The 19,939-nt window shown below is 37.4% G+C and overlaps 1 protein-coding gene across 1 annotated transcript; it reads left to right on the top strand.

Annotated features, from left to right (window-relative positions):
• The first annotated feature begins 281 nt into the window (after positions 1-281).
• Cdc50 (cell cycle control protein 50A) lies at positions 282-15,637 on the top strand. Its single transcript, XM_088240216.1, has 9 exons — positions 282-482; positions 632-765; positions 2,725-2,927; positions 5,216-5,355; positions 5,792-5,917; positions 10,611-10,696; positions 11,810-11,945; positions 13,362-13,527; positions 14,382-15,637. The coding sequence occupies exons 1-9, from the start codon at positions 428-430 to the stop codon at positions 14,425-14,427; spliced, it is 1,092 nt and encodes a 363-aa protein (XP_088096342.1). The 5' UTR covers positions 282-427; the 3' UTR covers positions 14,428-15,637.
• The last annotated feature ends 4,302 nt before the right edge of the window (positions 15,638-19,939 follow it).

Genomic DNA, 19,939 nt, shown 5'->3' with positions numbered 1-19,939 from the left:
TTGTATTCATTGTAGACTGAAAGTACCTTTTGTATCTAGGTATGCCATTTATCATTCAATTAAAAGGTGATTGGTTAATTTTATTTACAAAACAAATATTATTTTATAAATTTTCACGTTGGAATTATTTAAGATTTAGGTAAAACCTTTCATTCGTTTTGACGATTTAATTTTAGTATCCCTGTCAAATTCTAACTGGATATTCTAACACCTTCCCATTAGAATATTATCATCTGTAATTTTAATGGTGTCTATGGCAGTATTCAGTAATTAGTATTTGTGGTCTATGCTTACCTTAACGTCAGATATTATAAGATATATTATCTCTGCGTCAAATTTCTGCATTCTTCGCAATTCGTTGAATGATTGATATTGTCTCATCTATATTATTTTCATTTACCTTGTACATTTTTAACAGTTCGTCGCTATGGCATCGCCAAACGATGTAGTGGACGCGTCTCTTAAATCAAAACGCCCCTCAGGTAACATTGTGCACTTTCATACCCTATTTCGATCCTTGTTTACTAAAGTGACATTTCGTACAGTATCGATCACACCTTGCGGAAAATAAAGAAGGTCAACTGTTTTAATAGTTATTTGGCTATCGTAACGTTTATTTTTGGGTTTTTAGATTCAGCATTTAAACAGCAGAGATTACCCGCCTGGCAACCAATATTAACAGCTGGAACGGTTTTGCCTACGTTTTTCGTCATCGGGATTGCTTTTATTCCGGTTGGGATTGGATTACTGTACTTTTCAGACGAGGTAGGTTCTTTTTATACACACCTTTATTTCTTCCCGGAAAAATCAATAGTCTAAGAACTATTTTTGTAGGCGAGGTCTTCACTGTCTTTTGTCTTGTGTGTTAGTGGACAGGCAAGCCTATAACTATTAATCATCCGAAACGCACCTTTAAAATACCTATATTTATTTATTTTACTCTTTTTGCGTACTTGTTTCTTGTCTATTATCGCAATGTTGCGAATTTTACAATCATAATTTTTTTACAAAACAAAAAACGTTTTATAATGTAGAAGTTCAGTGTTTTTTTTATTATTTGTAATAAACTATTAAACTGAGCCAATTTTTTTTTCTTTAATTGTATTACCAGCGCTTCGATTTTTGAAATAACTGCGTGTGACGTCAGAGGTTCTCTTCCGCTTATTCTCGATCAGTTTTGCCATTGGTCCATCAATGCAATGGCAAGCAAACCTAAAATTTCCCATAGCTCAATTATTATTGGTTGATTCATATGAACCAGTGACGTTGTTCAAAGTAGTTTTATTAAAATGTTTTATTTTTCATACATTTTCAGGAAACTTTGCTGTACAATTTAATGCTCCAATTTTTACCTCGTGCAAGAAAACATTTATTATACCAAATTTCCCGCAGGGCTGAAGATCCTCATTAAAATTTAAATGGAGACACTTTGTTTTTAACTGAGTATTATTTATTTAATTACCGACTGGTTTCGGAGCTACACAGTAACTCACTCCATACCCCCCCCCACAAACACAAAATACTACTTAACATAAAGACACGAGTAACCTGAAAAAATAAAAGAAACAGAAAGCCTTGAAATATTACAAATCAATTTGTAGAAATATGTACGTTCTCTATGTATGAATTTTGATATAAATTCTAATATAGTTTATATTAGTTCTTCTTTTTTCAATGGCTTTTTCACCTCCCTACTGGGGTGTTAAAGGGGCTAATAAAGTCTAGGCATTTCCAGGACTTATGACCTGTTATTGGCTGGTTAAGTGGAAGTTCGAACTGGAAATGGAAGGCAGAATTACTGTTCTTCCATTCTTTTTTTATCTAATGAAGGGGAAATTAAAAATACACAAATTCTTCAAAATATGGCGATGAGGATAATACCCAAAAGAAATATGTACTCTAATGTAGAAATAATCCACAAGAATATTTGCTTGCTCACAGTAAAGCAACATATAAAATATAATGTAGCAATTTTTATACATAAAATAATTAAGGGGATAAATCAAACAAAAAATATAATCAAATTTAACTAACAATGTCATACATATGAAACTAGGGATAAAAAAAGATAAGATTATCAATGAGGAGAAAAACAGAGTTTCAAAACTCATTGTACAAGGGATTAAAGCTGTACAGTGGATTGAAGCTTTACAATGAGTTGCCCGAAGAAATAAAATAAATAGAAAGCATTTAAACATTTAAAATTACTATAAAAAAATTATATAATCTTTTACAGAATATTTTATTTTTTCTTTCTTATGTTACACAAAATATTATAACTGTCCATTATTTATTATAGGAGCAAAAATTCATTAACATTTTCTTGTATACCCACGAACAGGCCATGTCTTTGTGGGATTTTTTGTTTACTATTAATATGTATTTCATTGCTATGTAATTATGCTTTATTTTTTGAATACTCTGTTTTATCACTTATGTTTATTGTAAAAATAAAAAATAAAACAATTTGAAAAAATATGTTCTTGAAAAATTTTTATAAAAAAACAGTAATGTTATTAAAAGTTTATATTAGTTCTTAAGATGTTACGAACTAACTTAATAAAGCATAAATAATACATTTTCAGCACTGACCCCTATCTTTAAGAATAAGAACAGGGCTTATTATCCAGTACTTGTCTACGAACATGTAGACAATCTTATATTCATTGTATACCTGATAAAAGGCATGAAGCAATAATAGTTGGATTGTTATTATTTTTGCAGGTAAAAGAGCATGTAATTGATTACACACACTGTAACTCTACAGAGTTCAACTTAACATGTGCGGAAGTGATCTCACAAAATGCGTCGCAAGAATGCAAATGCAGAATATCATTCAACTTGACGCAGGAATTCAAGAGAGATGTATATATTTACTATGGACTCTCAAACTATTATCAGAACCACCGTCGTTACGTCAAGTCAAGGTAATATATTATTTATAATACAAAAAAATCAAACACTGATTTGAGTCTACTGAACACTTTATTTTATTTTTACAAATATAAAAACACTATAAAGCTTCATTAATTATCTCACAATACATACATGTATGTCAATAAATACTTTGTTATATTTTTTCCAAAATTCAAATATAAATACCTAAATTCCCCATTACCTATTAAACTCTTAGTCTTGCCTTTAACTATTGGTTTTTCCCTCAATTATGATTAATGTACATGCTATCAAAAGATTGTTTTTTTTTACTCGAGTACCTTGAATTATATAACTATATAAGGACATTCATCCATCTAATCTTCTCATTAGTTTGAAAATGCCCTAACAAGGCGAAACAATTGTCACAAAAATTTTTGTTTTTGTATTTGTAAAAATAAAATAATGTGTTCAGTAGACTCAAATCAGTGTTTGATTTCTTATATTATAAGTTTAAATATGGAGTTCTACAAAATAAACACCAAATAAATCAATAATATATTATTCATTTTTCAATAGGGAGATATCAGGTTTTTTTTACAATTTTTAATTACTAAGGGTATGAAATACTTTCGAGTAAAAAAAATAAAATATCTGGTACTTATTAGTAACATAAAAAATAATTTTTGAATTTATAATTTTGAAGTCATGATTCACATTAAATTTTGACGTTTTGTCATTCCAGTACAAACGTCGTATGAAGTGACCGTCGTATATTATTTCATCTGCATTTATTTACATATATTATTGATTTTACAACTATATTTGTGTATTATGTCTGGAAGAAAAGGTTATTATGAATCCTGTATAGTACCCAGATGCACAGCAAATATATAATTTACAACGCCAAAATCCCTCGCAAAAACCATGCGACAATAACGGCCCATACAAATAGTAAGAAAAAATGCCAAACATTGTATACGAACATGGCGCGTTTTAGTGAAGGCATATTTTTTAACAAATTAATTTTTAAAATTATGAATAAGAATGTTTTTCCATAATATCCATATTGATTTTGAAAATACAATAATTTTTCCAAATCCATTTCACATATTTTTATCGGTATTCGTAGTATGTGATATTTTCCTATTATGGTTTGCAATCGTGATTCTTGGGAAAATATGACCGGAGTGATTTCTGGTAGATTTTTATGTCGGGCTATTAAGGGCTACCTTCCCTTATCTGGTTGGTTCTGGTTTGGAGGTGTCAGAAACTTACCTTTCATCTTCTCGTTATCTGCTGTGATCACACGGTTATAAGTGTGATCCCATTGCCCAGGGTTTGGGACGTGGACATTAACGAGTTGGACTAGTCAGTAGTGTTGCCGGTGGAATGCAACTGGGCGTTCGCAGGGTTTTATAGAATCACACCCTCCAGTAAGATGTTACTCACTGCCACCCTACTGACAGTTCTAATTCCACGCGATCATGGTTAATAATGCACTTTCATGATAGTTAGAAGCTATGTATCTCGGTAATCAAATATTTTACTTCACAAAAATTAACAAACGGAAGAGTTAAAGAAATAACCTAACCATGCCTATGTTAAAACCTTTATTCTTATTTTTTTCTCTACACAACTCCAGGTGCGGGCCACTACTGCTTTACAATAATATTATTGCAGGATTAGTTGACCGTACAGAGTTACTAGGTTTAATAACCATACATATTAGGTGTACAACTTTAATTCCGGCATTTTTCTGTAGATGGCTTTAGTGGTCAAAATAAATAGATCATACATGTCATGCAATAAACTTGGGCGTCTGTCAACATAACCTCATAGAAACAATAGTCGATTTGAGTCTGCATCATAAAGTTATTCTCCATTGAAACTGTCAGTTTACGAGCCAAATTCTCATAATTTGAGGGAGGTTTTAATTTTGTTCTTCAATATGAAGAAATCTGCAGCTGAGGCTCATCGAATGCTCTCAAATACTTATGATGAGGGCGAATGCTTCAAAAACTGTGATTTTCACGTCAAAGACAGTCATAGCAGTGGAAGAGAGAAGACTTTCGAAGATGCAGAATTGGAGGCATTACTTGATGAAGACTCGTGTCAAAGTAAAGAAGAATTGGGACTAGTTGACTAGTTTTTTCCACAGGCCTTTATTATTTTTTTACTTTCTCATTTTATTATTCTCTTTTTCTTTCAATATTTTATAATATAATTAGTGTAGTGAAGCATCTTAGTAGTAATCAAACTGCCTCTTAATTAAATTGTTTTATACAAATTTATGTGTAAACACAAATATGATCTTTACTTACATTTCTCAATGTTTTAGAGATGACAGCCAGCTGCTCGGACAGCTCTCTCTGACTCCTTCCACGGACTGTGAGCCCTTCGCTTACTCGGAGCCCGATGCTAACAATCACAGAAAGCCCATCGCGCCGTGTGGGGCTATAGCCAACTCATTATTTAGTGGTAAGTAAAATAATTGATTTGTCCCGCATGTGAGTAAAGTAGAAGCAGAATCCTGTACTGTTTAGACTCGATGGTTACTATCATGTGAAACTTCTGAATGAGAAACTAATTTGACAAGAGACAGTAACTTCATTCATTCAGTATTTATTCAGTTAGGTTAGGTTAGGTTTTTAAATATTCATTACCGCCCATACTACTAATGTCAAAAGAAAATATTGTGAAAAAGTTAATTTGTTAATAGACTATTAAATTAAGCCAAAAATAAAAATTATGTACTTGGTGTTAAAATGTTCAAACTCAATTTTTTTATACTTCGCATATTTATATGTAACAAAAGCAAACACAATTTCTTGTAAAGATTATTAAAAATTATCTTTTGAACTTACGTGAACACCTAATATTATTAAGGGGTTTTACAATTTTTTATTTATTTTAGATGAACTGGGAATATTCTCCAATGAGACTGAGCGATTAGTGCCACTTTTGAACACAGGAATCGCCTGGCCTTCTGATAAGCACATCAAATTTAGGAATCCCACGTCTTCTGTGTCATTGGATAAAGGTATGTGTAATTTGAACATGTGAATAGATAAGATGTCTATTAATTTTCCAATTTTTTTCATCTAGATCAATAGGGGTGCAAACTATGGAAAAATACTGCTCGGCTGTTCTGTGCTCCTTGAGTTTAGATTTTATTGTTTTCGAAAATTTTACCCAATTTGTTTTTTTTGTATTGTAAATATACTAGTTTTGGTATTTATTGGTTTCCGCATTTGAAGCTTTTTTATTCTTTCAACGCATTATTTCTCCCACAATTTTTTTTTTTTTTAAAAGCTTTGAAAGAGTAATTCTTATTCTAGGCATAGCATAAAATTTGCAATCAGCATCTTGCACCTATATTTAAAAATGTTTTTTATATATTATTGAAAAAAAAAATTGTAGGAGAAATAATGCGTTGAAAGAATTAAAAAGCTTTTGTAACGTACGCGTTACCACGATGAAAGTTTCGCCGGTTCGTCACCCGCGTCTGCCGCAGTCAAGCTTCCCGGCGTAAGTGGGAAGCCGCCCTCCCAGACAGAGCCAAAGACAAAGTCGGAAGGTAGGAGCACAGCTGCGCCGACCGCAAGTCAACCTCAATAGCCCTGAAAAGGACTTTCCACCCGGTCCAAGTGGTGCAGAGAGGCGAAGGCAGTCAGCAGGCAGAGCGGAGCGAAGAGCGAAGTGCAGGAAGGCGAACAGGACGGAGAACGGAATAAAACACGTGTGAACTGTTCAGAGTTAGGAACTCAACTGATTTAATATCTCCAATTGACCGCCTTATAAAGCGGTGCGCGTCGGGCTCCGTGAGTCGGCCATCCCACCCGCGCCGGCTGCCTCGGAGTGGTGGGGGTAATCTTTCCCCGCCACTCGCTACATGCCGCCGGCCGCAGGTGGCGTAAATACGGGCGCTCGATGCCCGTACGGGCCATTTCGTCGGCAGCCGCGACGCGCGCAACATGACATTTACATAATATATTTTTGTACATTTTATTCATTTTAACCTAGCTATTTTTCCCCGGTAATACTGAGGCCAGGCTCGAAAGTGACCATTTTATCTTTATTGAGAGCCCAGCCATCAGTTCTATACATTTACCGGGGATCCTTTCTAATTAATGTATTATTTTAATTTATTCGATTTTACGCGTCCGGAACACTCCCCCCGTGCAGCTAGTCTGTACTATTTTCCTGCTGGGCGCGTTGTTCCTCTTCCTTCATTAGTACGGCGATCTTCACCGCTGGTCTGGTGTAGGTGCCGTTGGTGGTCCGCACCTCGACGACTCGTACTTGTCCGTCAGCCGCTGGTTCTGCACGGGTGACTCTGCCGCGAGGCCAAGAATTCCGCGGCAGATTTGGGTCCATGATGAGCGCGAGGTCCCCGACCTGTATTGGAGGCGCGGGCTCGCGCCATTTCTTCCTGTGCGCCAAGGTGGGAAGATACTCCCTCAGCCATCGGCGCCAAAACATGTCGGCCATTTTCTGGGCGATCCTCCATTGCTTATGAAGGCAGGCCCCTTCTTCCTTTTTGTTATAATATGCCAGAGTTGGCTGTGTATTGGCTGACCCGAGCAAGAAGTGGTTCGGGGTCAGCGGTGCTTCGTCGTTGGGCTTGGTTGACACATGCGTGAGCGGGTGATTGTTCACGGTGTACTCTGCTTCAGCCAATATGGTTTTGAGGGTCTCCTCTCTTGGAGCCTGCTCGTTGAGGGTTGCGTGGAGGGCTCGTTTTACAGATCTCACGAGCCTCTAACATCTTCACAATGTCCGGCACATTTCGGGGATCTACCAGCAAAGACGACACTGTGGCCTTGGCCCGTCCTGTGAGGGCTCGTTGCAGACGGAGAATGTTCTCCGCGTTTGTAAGGGAGCACATCTGTGTCGATTGATCAAATTGCGCCTTAAATATTCGCCATTCTAGCGGGTCGCCGGAGAATTGCGGTAGATCCCTAGCGCCGGTTTGCCTCGCCATGAACGTGTGCCACTCCGGCGGCTGTCTGTATTTCGTCACAGGCTCGCCGGTGGCACCCGGCGGCATGTATTCCGTGGGTAGCCCCTCTTGTACCCACGCGCTCACCGGGTCACGAAACTCGTAGCCCCCAGTGGTATAGTACGTGCCGCTACGGGCTCGCCTGGCCCGGCGGCGTAGCGTACGTCGGCGTCCTCCCTTCGGCTGTGTGCGGGTGGCGCCTCATTGTCCCGATGCCGCTCATTGTAGCGGCCTTGTAAATGTGCGTTTGTCGCTCCGGCGTAGGCCGGCTCAGCGGCGTAGCGTGTGTTGGCGGGCTCCTTCATCCTGGAGTCCGTCTCTGCGACCGGGTGCCTCCGTGGCACCCCGTCTCTCACCCGGCCGCTGTCGTAGTGGCTCGGCGGAAATGTGTACGCCGCTCCGGTGTCCTCCGGATCAGCGGCGTAGCGTGTGTTGGCGGCCTCCTTCGTCCTGGAGTCCGCCTCTGCGACCGGGTGCCTCCGTGGCACCCCGTCTCTCACCCGGCCGCTGTCGTAGTGGCTCGGCGGAAGTGTGTACGCCGCTCCGGTGTCCTCCGGATCAGCGGCGTAGCGTGCGGTGGCGGCCTCCCTTGCTCTGAAGGCTGCTTCCGTGTCGGCGACAGGGCGCTTCCATGCGGCCCCGTCTCTCACCCGGCCGCTGTCGTAGTGGCTCGGTGGATGGATGTACGCCGCTCCGGTGTCCTCCGGATCAGCGGCGTAGCGTGTGGTGTGGCGTGCGGCGGCGGCCTCCCTTGTGCTGAAGGCTGCTTCCGCGTCGGTGACAGGGCGCTTCCAAGCGGCCCCGTCTCTCGCCCGGCTGCTGTCGTAGTGGCTCGGCTGCTGGATGTACGCCGCTCCGGTATCCTCCGGATCAGCGGCGTAGCGTGCGGCGTGGCGTGCGGCGGCAGCCTCCCTCGTACTGAGGGCTGCGTCGGTCCTAGACGCGTCTGACGTCAGCGGCAGCGGCTTGTGAGCCGGTTCCGACGTCCCGTGCGATGTGAGGTCCCTCTCGATGGTGGGCGTGAGGGGGGTTGCCATGTCTCGTCTGGCGTCCTCTCTCGCGTTGGCGGCCTTCAGCGCGGCGATGATCTCGTTGAGGCTGCTCACCTGCCTCTCGTGATGCGCCTCGCGTTCCTCCATCTGTCGGCGAAATGTCGCCGATGAGATGGACCGCTCCGAGGGTGCGGATCCCTCGTCCGAGTCCTTTTGTTCCTCCAGAAGTCCTTGATGAGGCTCCTCCTGGCAGTCGTGTGAAGGCCCTGGCTGGGGCTCCTCCTGATGTGCTCGTACAGACCCCGGTTGGGGCTCCTGAAGCTCCTCTTCGTGCTCCGTGCCGGCGTCTCGACGCGTTCCCGAACGCGTCGACACAGGCGATCTGTTGACCGGCATGCTGTAGGTGTGTTGTAGACTGGAGACCACTGGCGACGATCCTTAGCTCCGAAGGACCAAATGTAACGTACGCGTTACCACGATGAAAGTTTCGCCGGTTCGTCACCCGCGTCTGCCGCAGTCAAGCTTCCCGGCGTAAGTGGGAAGCCGCCCTCCCAGACAGAGCCAAAGACAAAGTCGGAAGGTAGGAGCACAGCTGCGCCGACCGCAAGTCAACCTCAATAGCCCTGAAAAGGACTTTCCACCCGGTCCAAGTGGTGCAGAGAGGCGAAGGCAGTCAGCAGGCAGAGCGGAGCGAAGAGCGAAGTGCAGGAAGGCGAACAGGACGGAGAACGGAATAAAACACGTGTGAACTGTTCAGAGTTAGGAACTCAACTGATTTAATATCTCCAATTGACCGCCTTATAAAGCGGTGCGCGTCGGGCTCCGTGAGTCGGCCATCCCACCCGCGCCGGCTGCCTCGGAGTGGTGGGGGTAATCTTTCCCCGCCACTCGCTACATGCCGCCGGCCGCAGGTGGCGTAAATACGGGCGCTCGATGCCCGTACGGGCCATTTCGTCGGCAGCCGCGACGCGCGCAACATGACATTTACATAATATATTTTTGTACATTTTATTCATTTTAACCTAGCTATTTTTCCCCGGTAATACTGAGGCCAGGCTCGAAAGTGACCATTTTATCTTTATTGAGAGCCCAGCCATCAGTTCTATACATTTACCGGGGATCCTTTCTAATTAATGTATTATTTTAATTTATTCGATTTTACGCGTCCGGAACAGCTTTAAATGCAATTATCCCTCAACTTGTTTTAATGATTTAGTGCATTCTGTCAGTAAAGCCTCGATATGTTCATTTAATATCTACAAATCTATTTTGGAAAGGAAGTCTGCAACTTCTGGACTTCTCCTGCACTTCCCCACCACACATTTTTGGCGTTTAGGTCACCTCCTATTAGAGAAGAGTTTAATTTCATAGAAGTCTTGGCTTATCTAGCAATGGAAATAAAATATTATTATGTTCAGCATATGTATATAGAACCGATCGCAATGGATCTGACATCTGATAATATTCTCACAATGAGGAAGTTCAGTGTTTAAAAAAAAAAATTTTTATTATTATATTTGCTAAAATATTTTTCATGCATTTTCAAGAGACTTTCCCCTTCAATTTTATGGTCTAATTTTTACCGCGCATAAGAAATCATTTTTTGTATCCAATTTCCCATAGGGCTGAGCCTTCTCATTGCAGTTTTGAAGTCAGTAAATTTATTCAATAGGATTCCAATTTTTTCTGGGATTTTTTATTTTTTTATTATTGTAAAATTATTGTTTTTCTCATTTTAGCGTTTGAAAACTTTAGCAAACCCACTTCTTGGAAGAAAGAAATATGGCAGTTGGATCCTCATAATCAGGAAAATAATGGATTCCAAGTAAGATATTATCACATGCTGTTTTTAACTTGAATGGGTTTGTCGGTGGCTAGTGTTGCGAACTCACGGATCAGAGGCCCGAGGTCCGAACTACCCCAACTTGATCTCCATTTTTTTGTGAGTTATTTACGGCCCCAGAATTGAAGTATTTGGGTTAAATCATAGGAATGCAAATGTTTATTTTCTATTGAAATAAACTTACATACTTAACTTATATACCCTACACTACCCCAACATGATTTCCATTTTCTAATAGTGAGTTATTTACAACTCATTGAGAATAAATATTTATTTTTATAAAAAAAATATTTAACAGGTTCACTGCTGGCTCCACCAATTGGCGCAGTTGGCCAGCCGCGAGAAACTCCACGCACGCCATTTGGCGGAGAGAACAGATACAAATTCAATAGCTCAGTGTTCCAAAGGCAAACGCGGTGAACTGTTGATTTTATACTGACGCTACAGTTGAAATCTCAATCCATATCCATATTATCTAAACTGTATCTATGTCTCAGGACACTATTTACATTAACAAGCAAATCCCACTGCACACCTCCACAATAGGACACATGCCATTGTTAAAGTGGTTCTTTGATGACTTCTTCTTCTTGCGGTGCCTTGTCAGGTCCTCCTGACGTTGGCAATCACTATAGTTAAAACATCTCGGTCCTGCGCTACTCTTATATTCCACAGCCAGGACAACAGATTATTAGATGCACTCGCCATAGTGATTCCTGGGAAAATATGACCAGAGTGTTTTCCCGCTGCCTTCTTTGGTGGATTTTTCTGTCAGTGTTACCTTCCATTAGCTGGTTGGTTCTGGTTTAGAGGCGCCAGAAACTCGCCTTTCATCCTCTCGTTATCTACTGTGATCACACAGTTATGAGTGTGATCCCATTGCCCAGGGTTCGCGATGTAGACGCTAGCGAGATGGACTAGTCAGTAGTGTTACCGGTGGAATGCAACTGGGCGTTCACAGGGTTTTATAGAATTACACCCTTCAGCAAGATGTGACTCACTGCGATCCTACTGGCAGTTCGAACCCTTTTCCCTTTAATGACTGGGACTCAAATATTGATGTCTCTAATGAGTATGTAATCTTATCTTTTGCAGAATGAAGATCTCATTGTGTGGATGAGAACAGCAGCATTGCCAACATTCCGTAAGCTGTACAGGAGAGTAGATCATACCCAACCTATGTTTACAGCGGGGTTGGTTAGTGGACGATATACCCTTCATGTCAATTACTGTAGGTTCATTTTCAACTAATATTAATCTTTTTAATTTCATAAGGCTGTTAACAGTTTCAATGTTTTTATGTTGAATATTGTTTTTTAAAGAATTTCAGAGAATCATCATTATGATATCATATCCTTATCGCCACGTCCGTTAACAAATTAATGTTAACCTCTTCCTTTACTGTGCCAAAGACATCCGCGCGTTACGGTGCTGTGTAGTTATTACACGAGAGATTTTCGATCACGAATAAATGAAATATTCATAAGGCTACGTAGAACTGAGATGGACCTTATATGCATTTTCAAAATACTTAATGCTTTAAGTGATGTCCCATCTCTGTTGCAATCAATTTCTTTTTATGTTCCCAACCGTGTCACCAGAAGTCAAAATCTGCTATTTATAAAATCTTCTACGAGCAACTTTGGTTTTTATGCCACACAGGTTCTATTAAATTATTTGCACCGTGTCGCTGTCGGACAGGGTGCGGGACAGCATACCTAAGCCGTAGGGGAGAGCGAGAGGGGGTTGGGCTGCCCCGGATTAACTCGTAGAATGCTCTCTCATTGGCTGGACATTTTTATATTTTATTTTTACATCAGTACTTTAAAGTCAAATAATACCCTCGGTATACATTTTACATAAAAATGAAGTATGTAGGCATCATCCCCGTGTCCCAATTAATACATAAATAACACGGGAAAAGATCCTACATACTGGTTAAAAAGGTGACACACGTTTTAGTGGAATTTAGTGAGGCCTAGTACCTCATAATCCTATACATATTTATGGTTAAAGTCTCGATATTCTAGCGTCTGCCCCCGCAAGTGACACAATTAACCGTCTTCATTAAAGGGGCAGCTTATTAGATTACGAAATCGAGACTACTAGCCAAAATAAGCACGAAAAAACACTGGTGCCGGCCGCTCTGATTGAAGCGCCACGTGTAGCCCTAGTGACGATTTGCAAAGCTTCAGCTGCTATCGGGGTCTAATGATTTCTCGGCGCTCAGTCGAACATTTTTTCTCGTGCAGAATCCACCTCCGTCTATGAGCCCCAACAAGGGCCGCTAGATTTGATGATTTTTTAAAATGATCGGCACTTGCCGCCGCATTCCGCCTTTTTTGCCATACGAGCGGCGATGTCCGATACACCTCTTATGTATATTGTAAAAAAAACAAAAAATTTAAATAAAAAAAAAGGACTACCATGAGTATTCAATCCCTTTTAGATAAAGAAATACATGCTTGGGTACAGTTTTTTTTCCTTTTAGGGAGGCATACCAGCTTGAAGGTTGGAAACCGCTGTCTAAGGGGGTAATTAACCCCAAGTTGGTAACCACTGACGTAGAAGGATATGTCACACTAGTTTATAAAATGTGTATTTTTACAACTTATAAACATAACATAACAAGAACATTTTGTTTCAGCATACAGTGTAACTGCGTTTGATGGAACTAAGTCATTGATTATATCCACAACTTCTCTTCTGGGCGGAAAGAATCCATTCTTGGGAGTAGCCTATATTGTGGTCGGGTGTATTTGCCTTGTTCTTGGAATAGCCTTGCTGATTATTCACGTGAAGTGCAGTAAAAGGTGAGTTTTGCTATTGTGGACATACTGTCACTCCACACTGTTATACTGTCACACTGTTATACCGTAACACTGTTATACAGCCATACTGTTATACCGTCACACTGTTATACCATCACACTGTTATTTATTTTATTTTTTCATGGTTCACAAACAATACATAAGACATTGGTATAATAATCACAATTTGTTATGTTTAGATATTGTTCATCAATTATATGTGAACGCAACATGCATAAATAAAGAAAAAAAAATGTTTTCAATTTTTTTTTTAATTGGTTAGCAAAATTCAATTCTGTTAATATTCTAAAAGTTATTACAAAAAATTATACTAACAGGTTATTACAAATTATTTTACATAAGGGACGATTTGATTTTAGAAATTGCGTTATAGTTTTTACAGTTATACCGTCGCAATGTCATACTGTCACACTGTTGTTCTATCATACTGTAACACTGTTATACTATCATCCTATCACACTGTTATACTGTCATCTGTGACACTGTAACTTTCTTATTCTGTCAAATTGTCATACAACCACATTCTTATACTGTCATGCTGTAATACCATCATACGGTCACAATATTATATCGTTATATCGTCACATTGTAACACTGTTATATTGTCACACCATCATACCAGACACTCTGTTATATTGTCACTTTGTCATGCCTTATGTTATAGTTACGCTGTCATGCACATACAATGTCATATTGCTGTACTGTCATACTACCATACTGTCATGTAATACTGTCATGCCGTTATCCTTTCATTATTATTGTTACTTAGTGTATAAAGGTTTAATCTTTGCCCTTATATTATTTGGACTAATTGAATTTTTTATAATTTGTTCCAGTACCACCGAGATGATAAACGTCAACCCAAGAACTCCCTACTCTTAAACCAAATGTCTTCAATAATTACTTCTATCTGTCATGTTACTGGTCGTTGACAAAATTGTGTGTATTGCTAAAATCAACACCGCCCAGACTTAACGCCTGGCCACTGGAAACAAAATGGCCGTCTTGGGGTCTGCAAATTTTGACATTTATTACTGTCAAATCTGTTGAAAGATCGCAACACATAATTTTATGTCACTTTTCATAAATTTTGAAGAGAGCAATTAAAAGGTTTGATGGGCTCTGAAAAATCAGGAATTTAATTTACAAGTCTAGTTCCTAGTGTCAGAAGATGCATTGAACATTTGTTTATCAAGGATTTTTTTTCCACCATAGAGTGTTTACATAAAATGCTGCACAATCCAGCGTTGTATATCAGGGTGGGCCGACTAGATCAGATCCCGCAGTCCAATGTCGATGCGATCTACCAGTCATCATACCTCTATTTGCATCCAATAGTGCATAGAGCAATGCATTGGAATAACAAATTCAACATATTTTGATCATCTGAAAGTAAGGCGAACACTGATTTGTCATACGCTTCAGGATCCAGTACAGAGACTATGAAATATCGCAAATACTCCTCAAGGGTAGGTACTGGGTTATTTCACACTGAGTACTGTATTTTTCAACTTTACCATACATTCAATCAAAAAATCCATTTTGTTACTTATGCGATATAACTAAATAGTTAAAAAGTCTTTGTTTTTCCGTAACCTTGACATTTTTTCTTTGGCTTGTCGCGATTGACAGCCCTAATAGCTACGATTGACTGATTGGCCACCGTTGATATACTGTTACTTTTAAATATAACCCGGAATTTGTAATAAAAAATAAACACCGAGGTGATAAAAGAAAATTCACATAAGAAGCTGAAAGCTATTCAATTCGATTCGAAGAAACGTTGGCATATATGTATTGACTCTAATGGTAATAACTTTGAAGGGAATAAAATAAATATTGATGAATAGTTGAGCTAAAGTTGCTTTTTTTTACAAATTCTGGGTCATATTTGAAAATAAGGTCATATTTGAAAAAAAAAAGTCAATATCCCTAAAAAATTTACATATTCAGCCATCTTTCAACTGAAATATATTTTATATTGTGTTTTGAGGATTACTTTTACACATCACCAAAGATCTCACACATTAACATTACAAATAAATTTAATATAGCCAGTCATTTTTGGAAAGTATGCCTGTATTTTAACAAATTTAACGAAACATAAAAAATCATTTAACAAGACTACTGTTTATTGTTGAATATCAATATAATATGGTTTGAATGTATATTTTCACTTACACTGGAGTATTTACTTGGAGGAAATATTTGGCTTTAAGCCATTTTAAACGTAGACTCGAATTATTAGGAAGCATGAAATTTTAAACCAGATATTTAATTATTTCTTTAATTGGGAATACAACACTTACTAACCACATAATTAGATATTTTTTTTATATTGTGGCTATTTGGCAAAACAAATGATTTGATTTGAAATACAAGTCTCACGCAGGGAAAGGTAACAGGTTTAGTTCTCGGTGAGAACACAAATAAAAGAAGTGATTTTTCTCAAGCCCGGGTGTTCTGTGCTTGTAATTGGGCCTCCTGGCCTTTTGTGGTGCAATTTTTTTTAGTAAAATTAGTAAAATAGACATTCACATGTATAGTATGATTTCTCCATTCAATATCGCATTGATGTGAAAATAGTATTTTGTAAGTACAAAAATTTTCAAAACAGATTATAGATATATTGATACACCAAAGTACTTAAAATAAAGGATTTTTTTATCACCAATGTTACGAATTCCAGTTTGCCAAATTGCAAAATAAACTTATGCATTTTAATGGTTTTGAGGAAACATAATATGTCAGATATTAACAAATGGTTTATATTAAAAATAAACCATTAATAAATTAGCGTTTGTTTATTTAATTAATTTACACATGGCACCAATAAATAATTTAATATTGAATTCAGTCTTAGTGGGGAAAAGCACGAGTGAAAAATACCAATTATCTCTTTTATAACAATTTATTTCACAACATTTTCTTTTGAAATTTGTAGGTTATCCGGTAATTAATATTTTATTTATAGTTTCATTAACCCAGCTAAATAATAAACCATACTAAAACAGAGTCATAACTCAAAAAATAATTTCCGGAGACCTGAAAAACTAAATTTAAATACATGTCTTCAAACGGTGTATTTTTCATTGATTTTTGTTTTTCTTTTCATACATATATATTTGAAATTTTTGTTCTAAAAATTTGTATTAACATTTTTAAAAGAAAATCACGATTGTCATTAATAAAATAGTTCAAATATGACACTGCTTGCGAGAGGCGGTGTTTAAATCAATTTTAGTGTTTAGTGTAATAATATGCCACCTGCTTATAGAGTCGCTCGTACGGATAGAAACCATTCTATGATTATCAATCACAAAGTTAGCTACAGTTTACAGCGATGCAACTGGCCGTAGGTACTCGGTCGAGAATTGCAAGCCCAAACCGAAACTGTCCATTACACGTTTGTTGATAAACCAAAAATTTGGAACGCTTTTGTTTGCAGTAGTGCGAAAGGGCGTCTCTTTAGTGGGTAGCGAATTATTACTTAGATTTAGTGCGCCATACAGCCATCAAGTGGGTAAATTATAAAGTTTTAATTATGGAATTTTTTTAGCAAATAACAGTTTTTTAAATAATTTATTCTGTACACTTAACTAAAAATCAGTTTTTTTTAATTATGACTTTATTTTATCGGATATACAATATATTTTTTAGTCATTAGTCTTTTTCTAAAAACAATGATATTTTTTCTTAGTTCTTTTTTCAACTAAGGCAATGAAATAGTTTAGTACTAATTTGTAGGTTAAACCAATACCAATCTATATACAAGCTCCACAGATAAAAAAGTTGGCCAGCAGAGGACGCCGTACAAATGTTTTTAGAAATAATGTTATAGAAAATAATTCATTTATTTTTTAGTACCAACAAATCCGAAATGTAAAAATAACTCATTTCGATTTTATGGGACAGTTGTTTTTGCTTGAAAAGTTGTCGTCTTTATATTTCCTTATTTGACTAGACACTTGAGTATCAGGATACAGGCTTGCATATAGATAAGTATTGAATTAAATTTGTCGTTTTTTTCTCAATGGCCAAACATGTAACAAACACAAATCAAATATGTGACATGGTTTTTATGCAAATAATAACTTAAGATGGCTGCCAAATGAGGCTTCATTTCATTATTTTTTTAATATTCCATCGTTTTATATATTTAAGTACTGTGAAATGCCTTATTTCTCATGTTAAATTAGATGCATATAAAAAGTTACCATTTTCTTTGAAAATATTTATCAATTGTTGTAACATTTTAAATATTTTCAGTATTCGAATTCTGTAGTTTAGTGAAATAATTTACTAATTTCATAGTGTAAACATTTAAGATATAGCTTTATTAATATATAATACGCTTTTCTTTCATTCCTAATGTTATATTTTTATGAATTCTTTTGTAATAAAAAAGATGAAACGACCAAATGATCAAATTAATATCTAAAAACAATTTAAAAATCTAGGATTTTGAATTCACTGTTTTCATTGCAAAATGAAATCACTTTGACATTTAAAAGCATTAAATTTAAAATACCTTAAGACCAATGTTGTATAATTGATTAGACATGTCGCAGCCGAATCGCCATTTTAGCCGGAATACATGTCGACTTGCCAAATTACAAAACGGGTCTGTATTGTAAAAGAGCCAATCGACAATTTGGTTGAAGAAGCATATGCCACATTGAATGGTGTATTTTTTCATTCATTCCGGCTGACCCGAAGATCAGTCATAACGTTTTGGCTGGATACAAATCGCCTTCGATTGTACATTTCAGTTTTATTTCTTGTCACTCGACGTATTGCACGTCCACGTCATTGTCACGTTAATAGCCCTGTTACAATACATAGCCATTTTGTAATTTAAAGCATTTTAGTTTCTAGGTGATAGCCTTCATTCTCTAATGGATCTTATTGTGATAAGATGTGATTTTGTTTGTTATGAGAAAATTCTTTAATTTCATAACAACTTTGAAGAACAGAACAGACACACAAGGGTATTAGAAGCAAATTTAGATATCTCCACCAAAAACGGAAAATGAGTAATTGATGCCAAAATAAACTATACATAAAAACCTACCCACCCAAATAATAGCGTAATTCAAAACCGTCTCTAAATCTTGCAAAAACAGATTTCAATTATACTACTTGACACCGCAAACTTAGCATTCTCCATTGAGTTGGTGAAGCATAATTGAACGTAGTTATACAGAAAGCAGCCAGCCATAGAAAAGTGAAACTGAGATAATAGCCATTTTGTGAAAGGAGTGAATTATAAAATCTACACAAAAGTTTGAATGTTTTTGACTTAAACAAACGATAAACATACATAAGTTTTTTTAAATATTACAAACAAGAATCTTATTGTGTATTTGACCAGTTTAAAAGATTTTAAAAAGTAAATACGATTTTTCTAGTTTTGTGGGTGTTTTCTGCAAATTGAGAAATGCTGTTTTTGTGATCGACACCTTTTTCCGGAGGTGAATAATACAGTTTTTTTTATATGAAAGCGGTCTGGCTGTTTTTAGCAGAACACAGAATCGACTTTACTATACCCGATAACATCAATATCTCATTTTTCCGAAATTGTGGACTGGCTGCTTTCTGCATAATTACGTTCAATTAGAAATCTCACAATTCTTATTTCAAAGTTTTTCGCAAGTATCTCAGTAACTCCCCCAATGGAGATTTCTAAGTTTGCTTTTAATACCCTCACATAGTCAGTGAGATTGCAATACCGCGTACCTGTTTTTTTTTTTTTTACAAAATTTTTTTTCTGCAATAAATTAATTATGACTAAGGATCTGTTAGTTTTAAATTATTGCTATTTTTACTCAAAATCATGATAGTTTTTCTGATACTCCAGCGGTATTTCTGGTTGGTTAAAATCGTAAATACTATATTAACAGAATGGTTTTTGGGTTCCCCTTCTTAAACATTAAATTGATTGTTATACGGTATTGCAGTCTCACCGACAATATCCACAATATCCGTTCATTTATAAATACACTTGCAATTATTTATTAACATGTTCGCGGTTATGCTGGTTATTTAGGAAATGATGGTCAGTCTAAAAAACATGGTAGTGAAAAGTGGCCCATAGTCTATGGGAAACTGTAGTAATCGTATGGTAGGAGGAGATATTGTGTCCCTATAAAAAAACCGCAGCAACGAAAGTCAAATAAGATTTATTTCAAATCATTAACTACGGTTCAATCGGAAGTAAAATATATCAAAAATATGATGTGTCCATATGAGTGGATCCAATTAAAAAGCGTCTGTGAGCGTGTTATGTAAATAATTAGTAATGTCATATTAAACATACTTTAAAATACTTTTTTAACAATTTTTAAGCACATAAGAAATATGTTGTATCTATGGCAATGCTTCGTTACTCAGA

This window comes from Micrasema longulum, unplaced genomic scaffold (genome assembly GCF_059751315.1).
Source record: "Micrasema longulum isolate JH-2025_06_02 unplaced genomic scaffold, ASM5975131v1 h1tg002383l, whole genome shotgun sequence".
Classification (NCBI taxonomy): Eukaryota; Metazoa; Arthropoda; class Insecta; order Trichoptera; family Brachycentridae; genus Micrasema; species Micrasema longulum.
The sequence above is the reverse complement of the archived record's forward strand: the minus strand, read 5'-3'. Positions and strand labels throughout refer to the sequence as shown.

Coding starts and splice junctions, on each gene's coding strand:
- Cdc50 (XM_088240216.1), top strand. CDS start 428: ATGGCATCGCCAAACGATGTAGTGGACGCGTCTCTTAAATCAAAACGC. Junction 11,946..13,361: donor TACCCTTCATGTCAATTACT/GTAGGTTCATTT, acceptor ATTTTGTTTCAG/CATACAGTGTAACTGCGTTT. Junction 13,528..14,381: donor CACGTGAAGTGCAGTAAAAG/GTGAGTTTTGCT, acceptor AATTTGTTCCAG/TACCACCGAGATGATAAACG.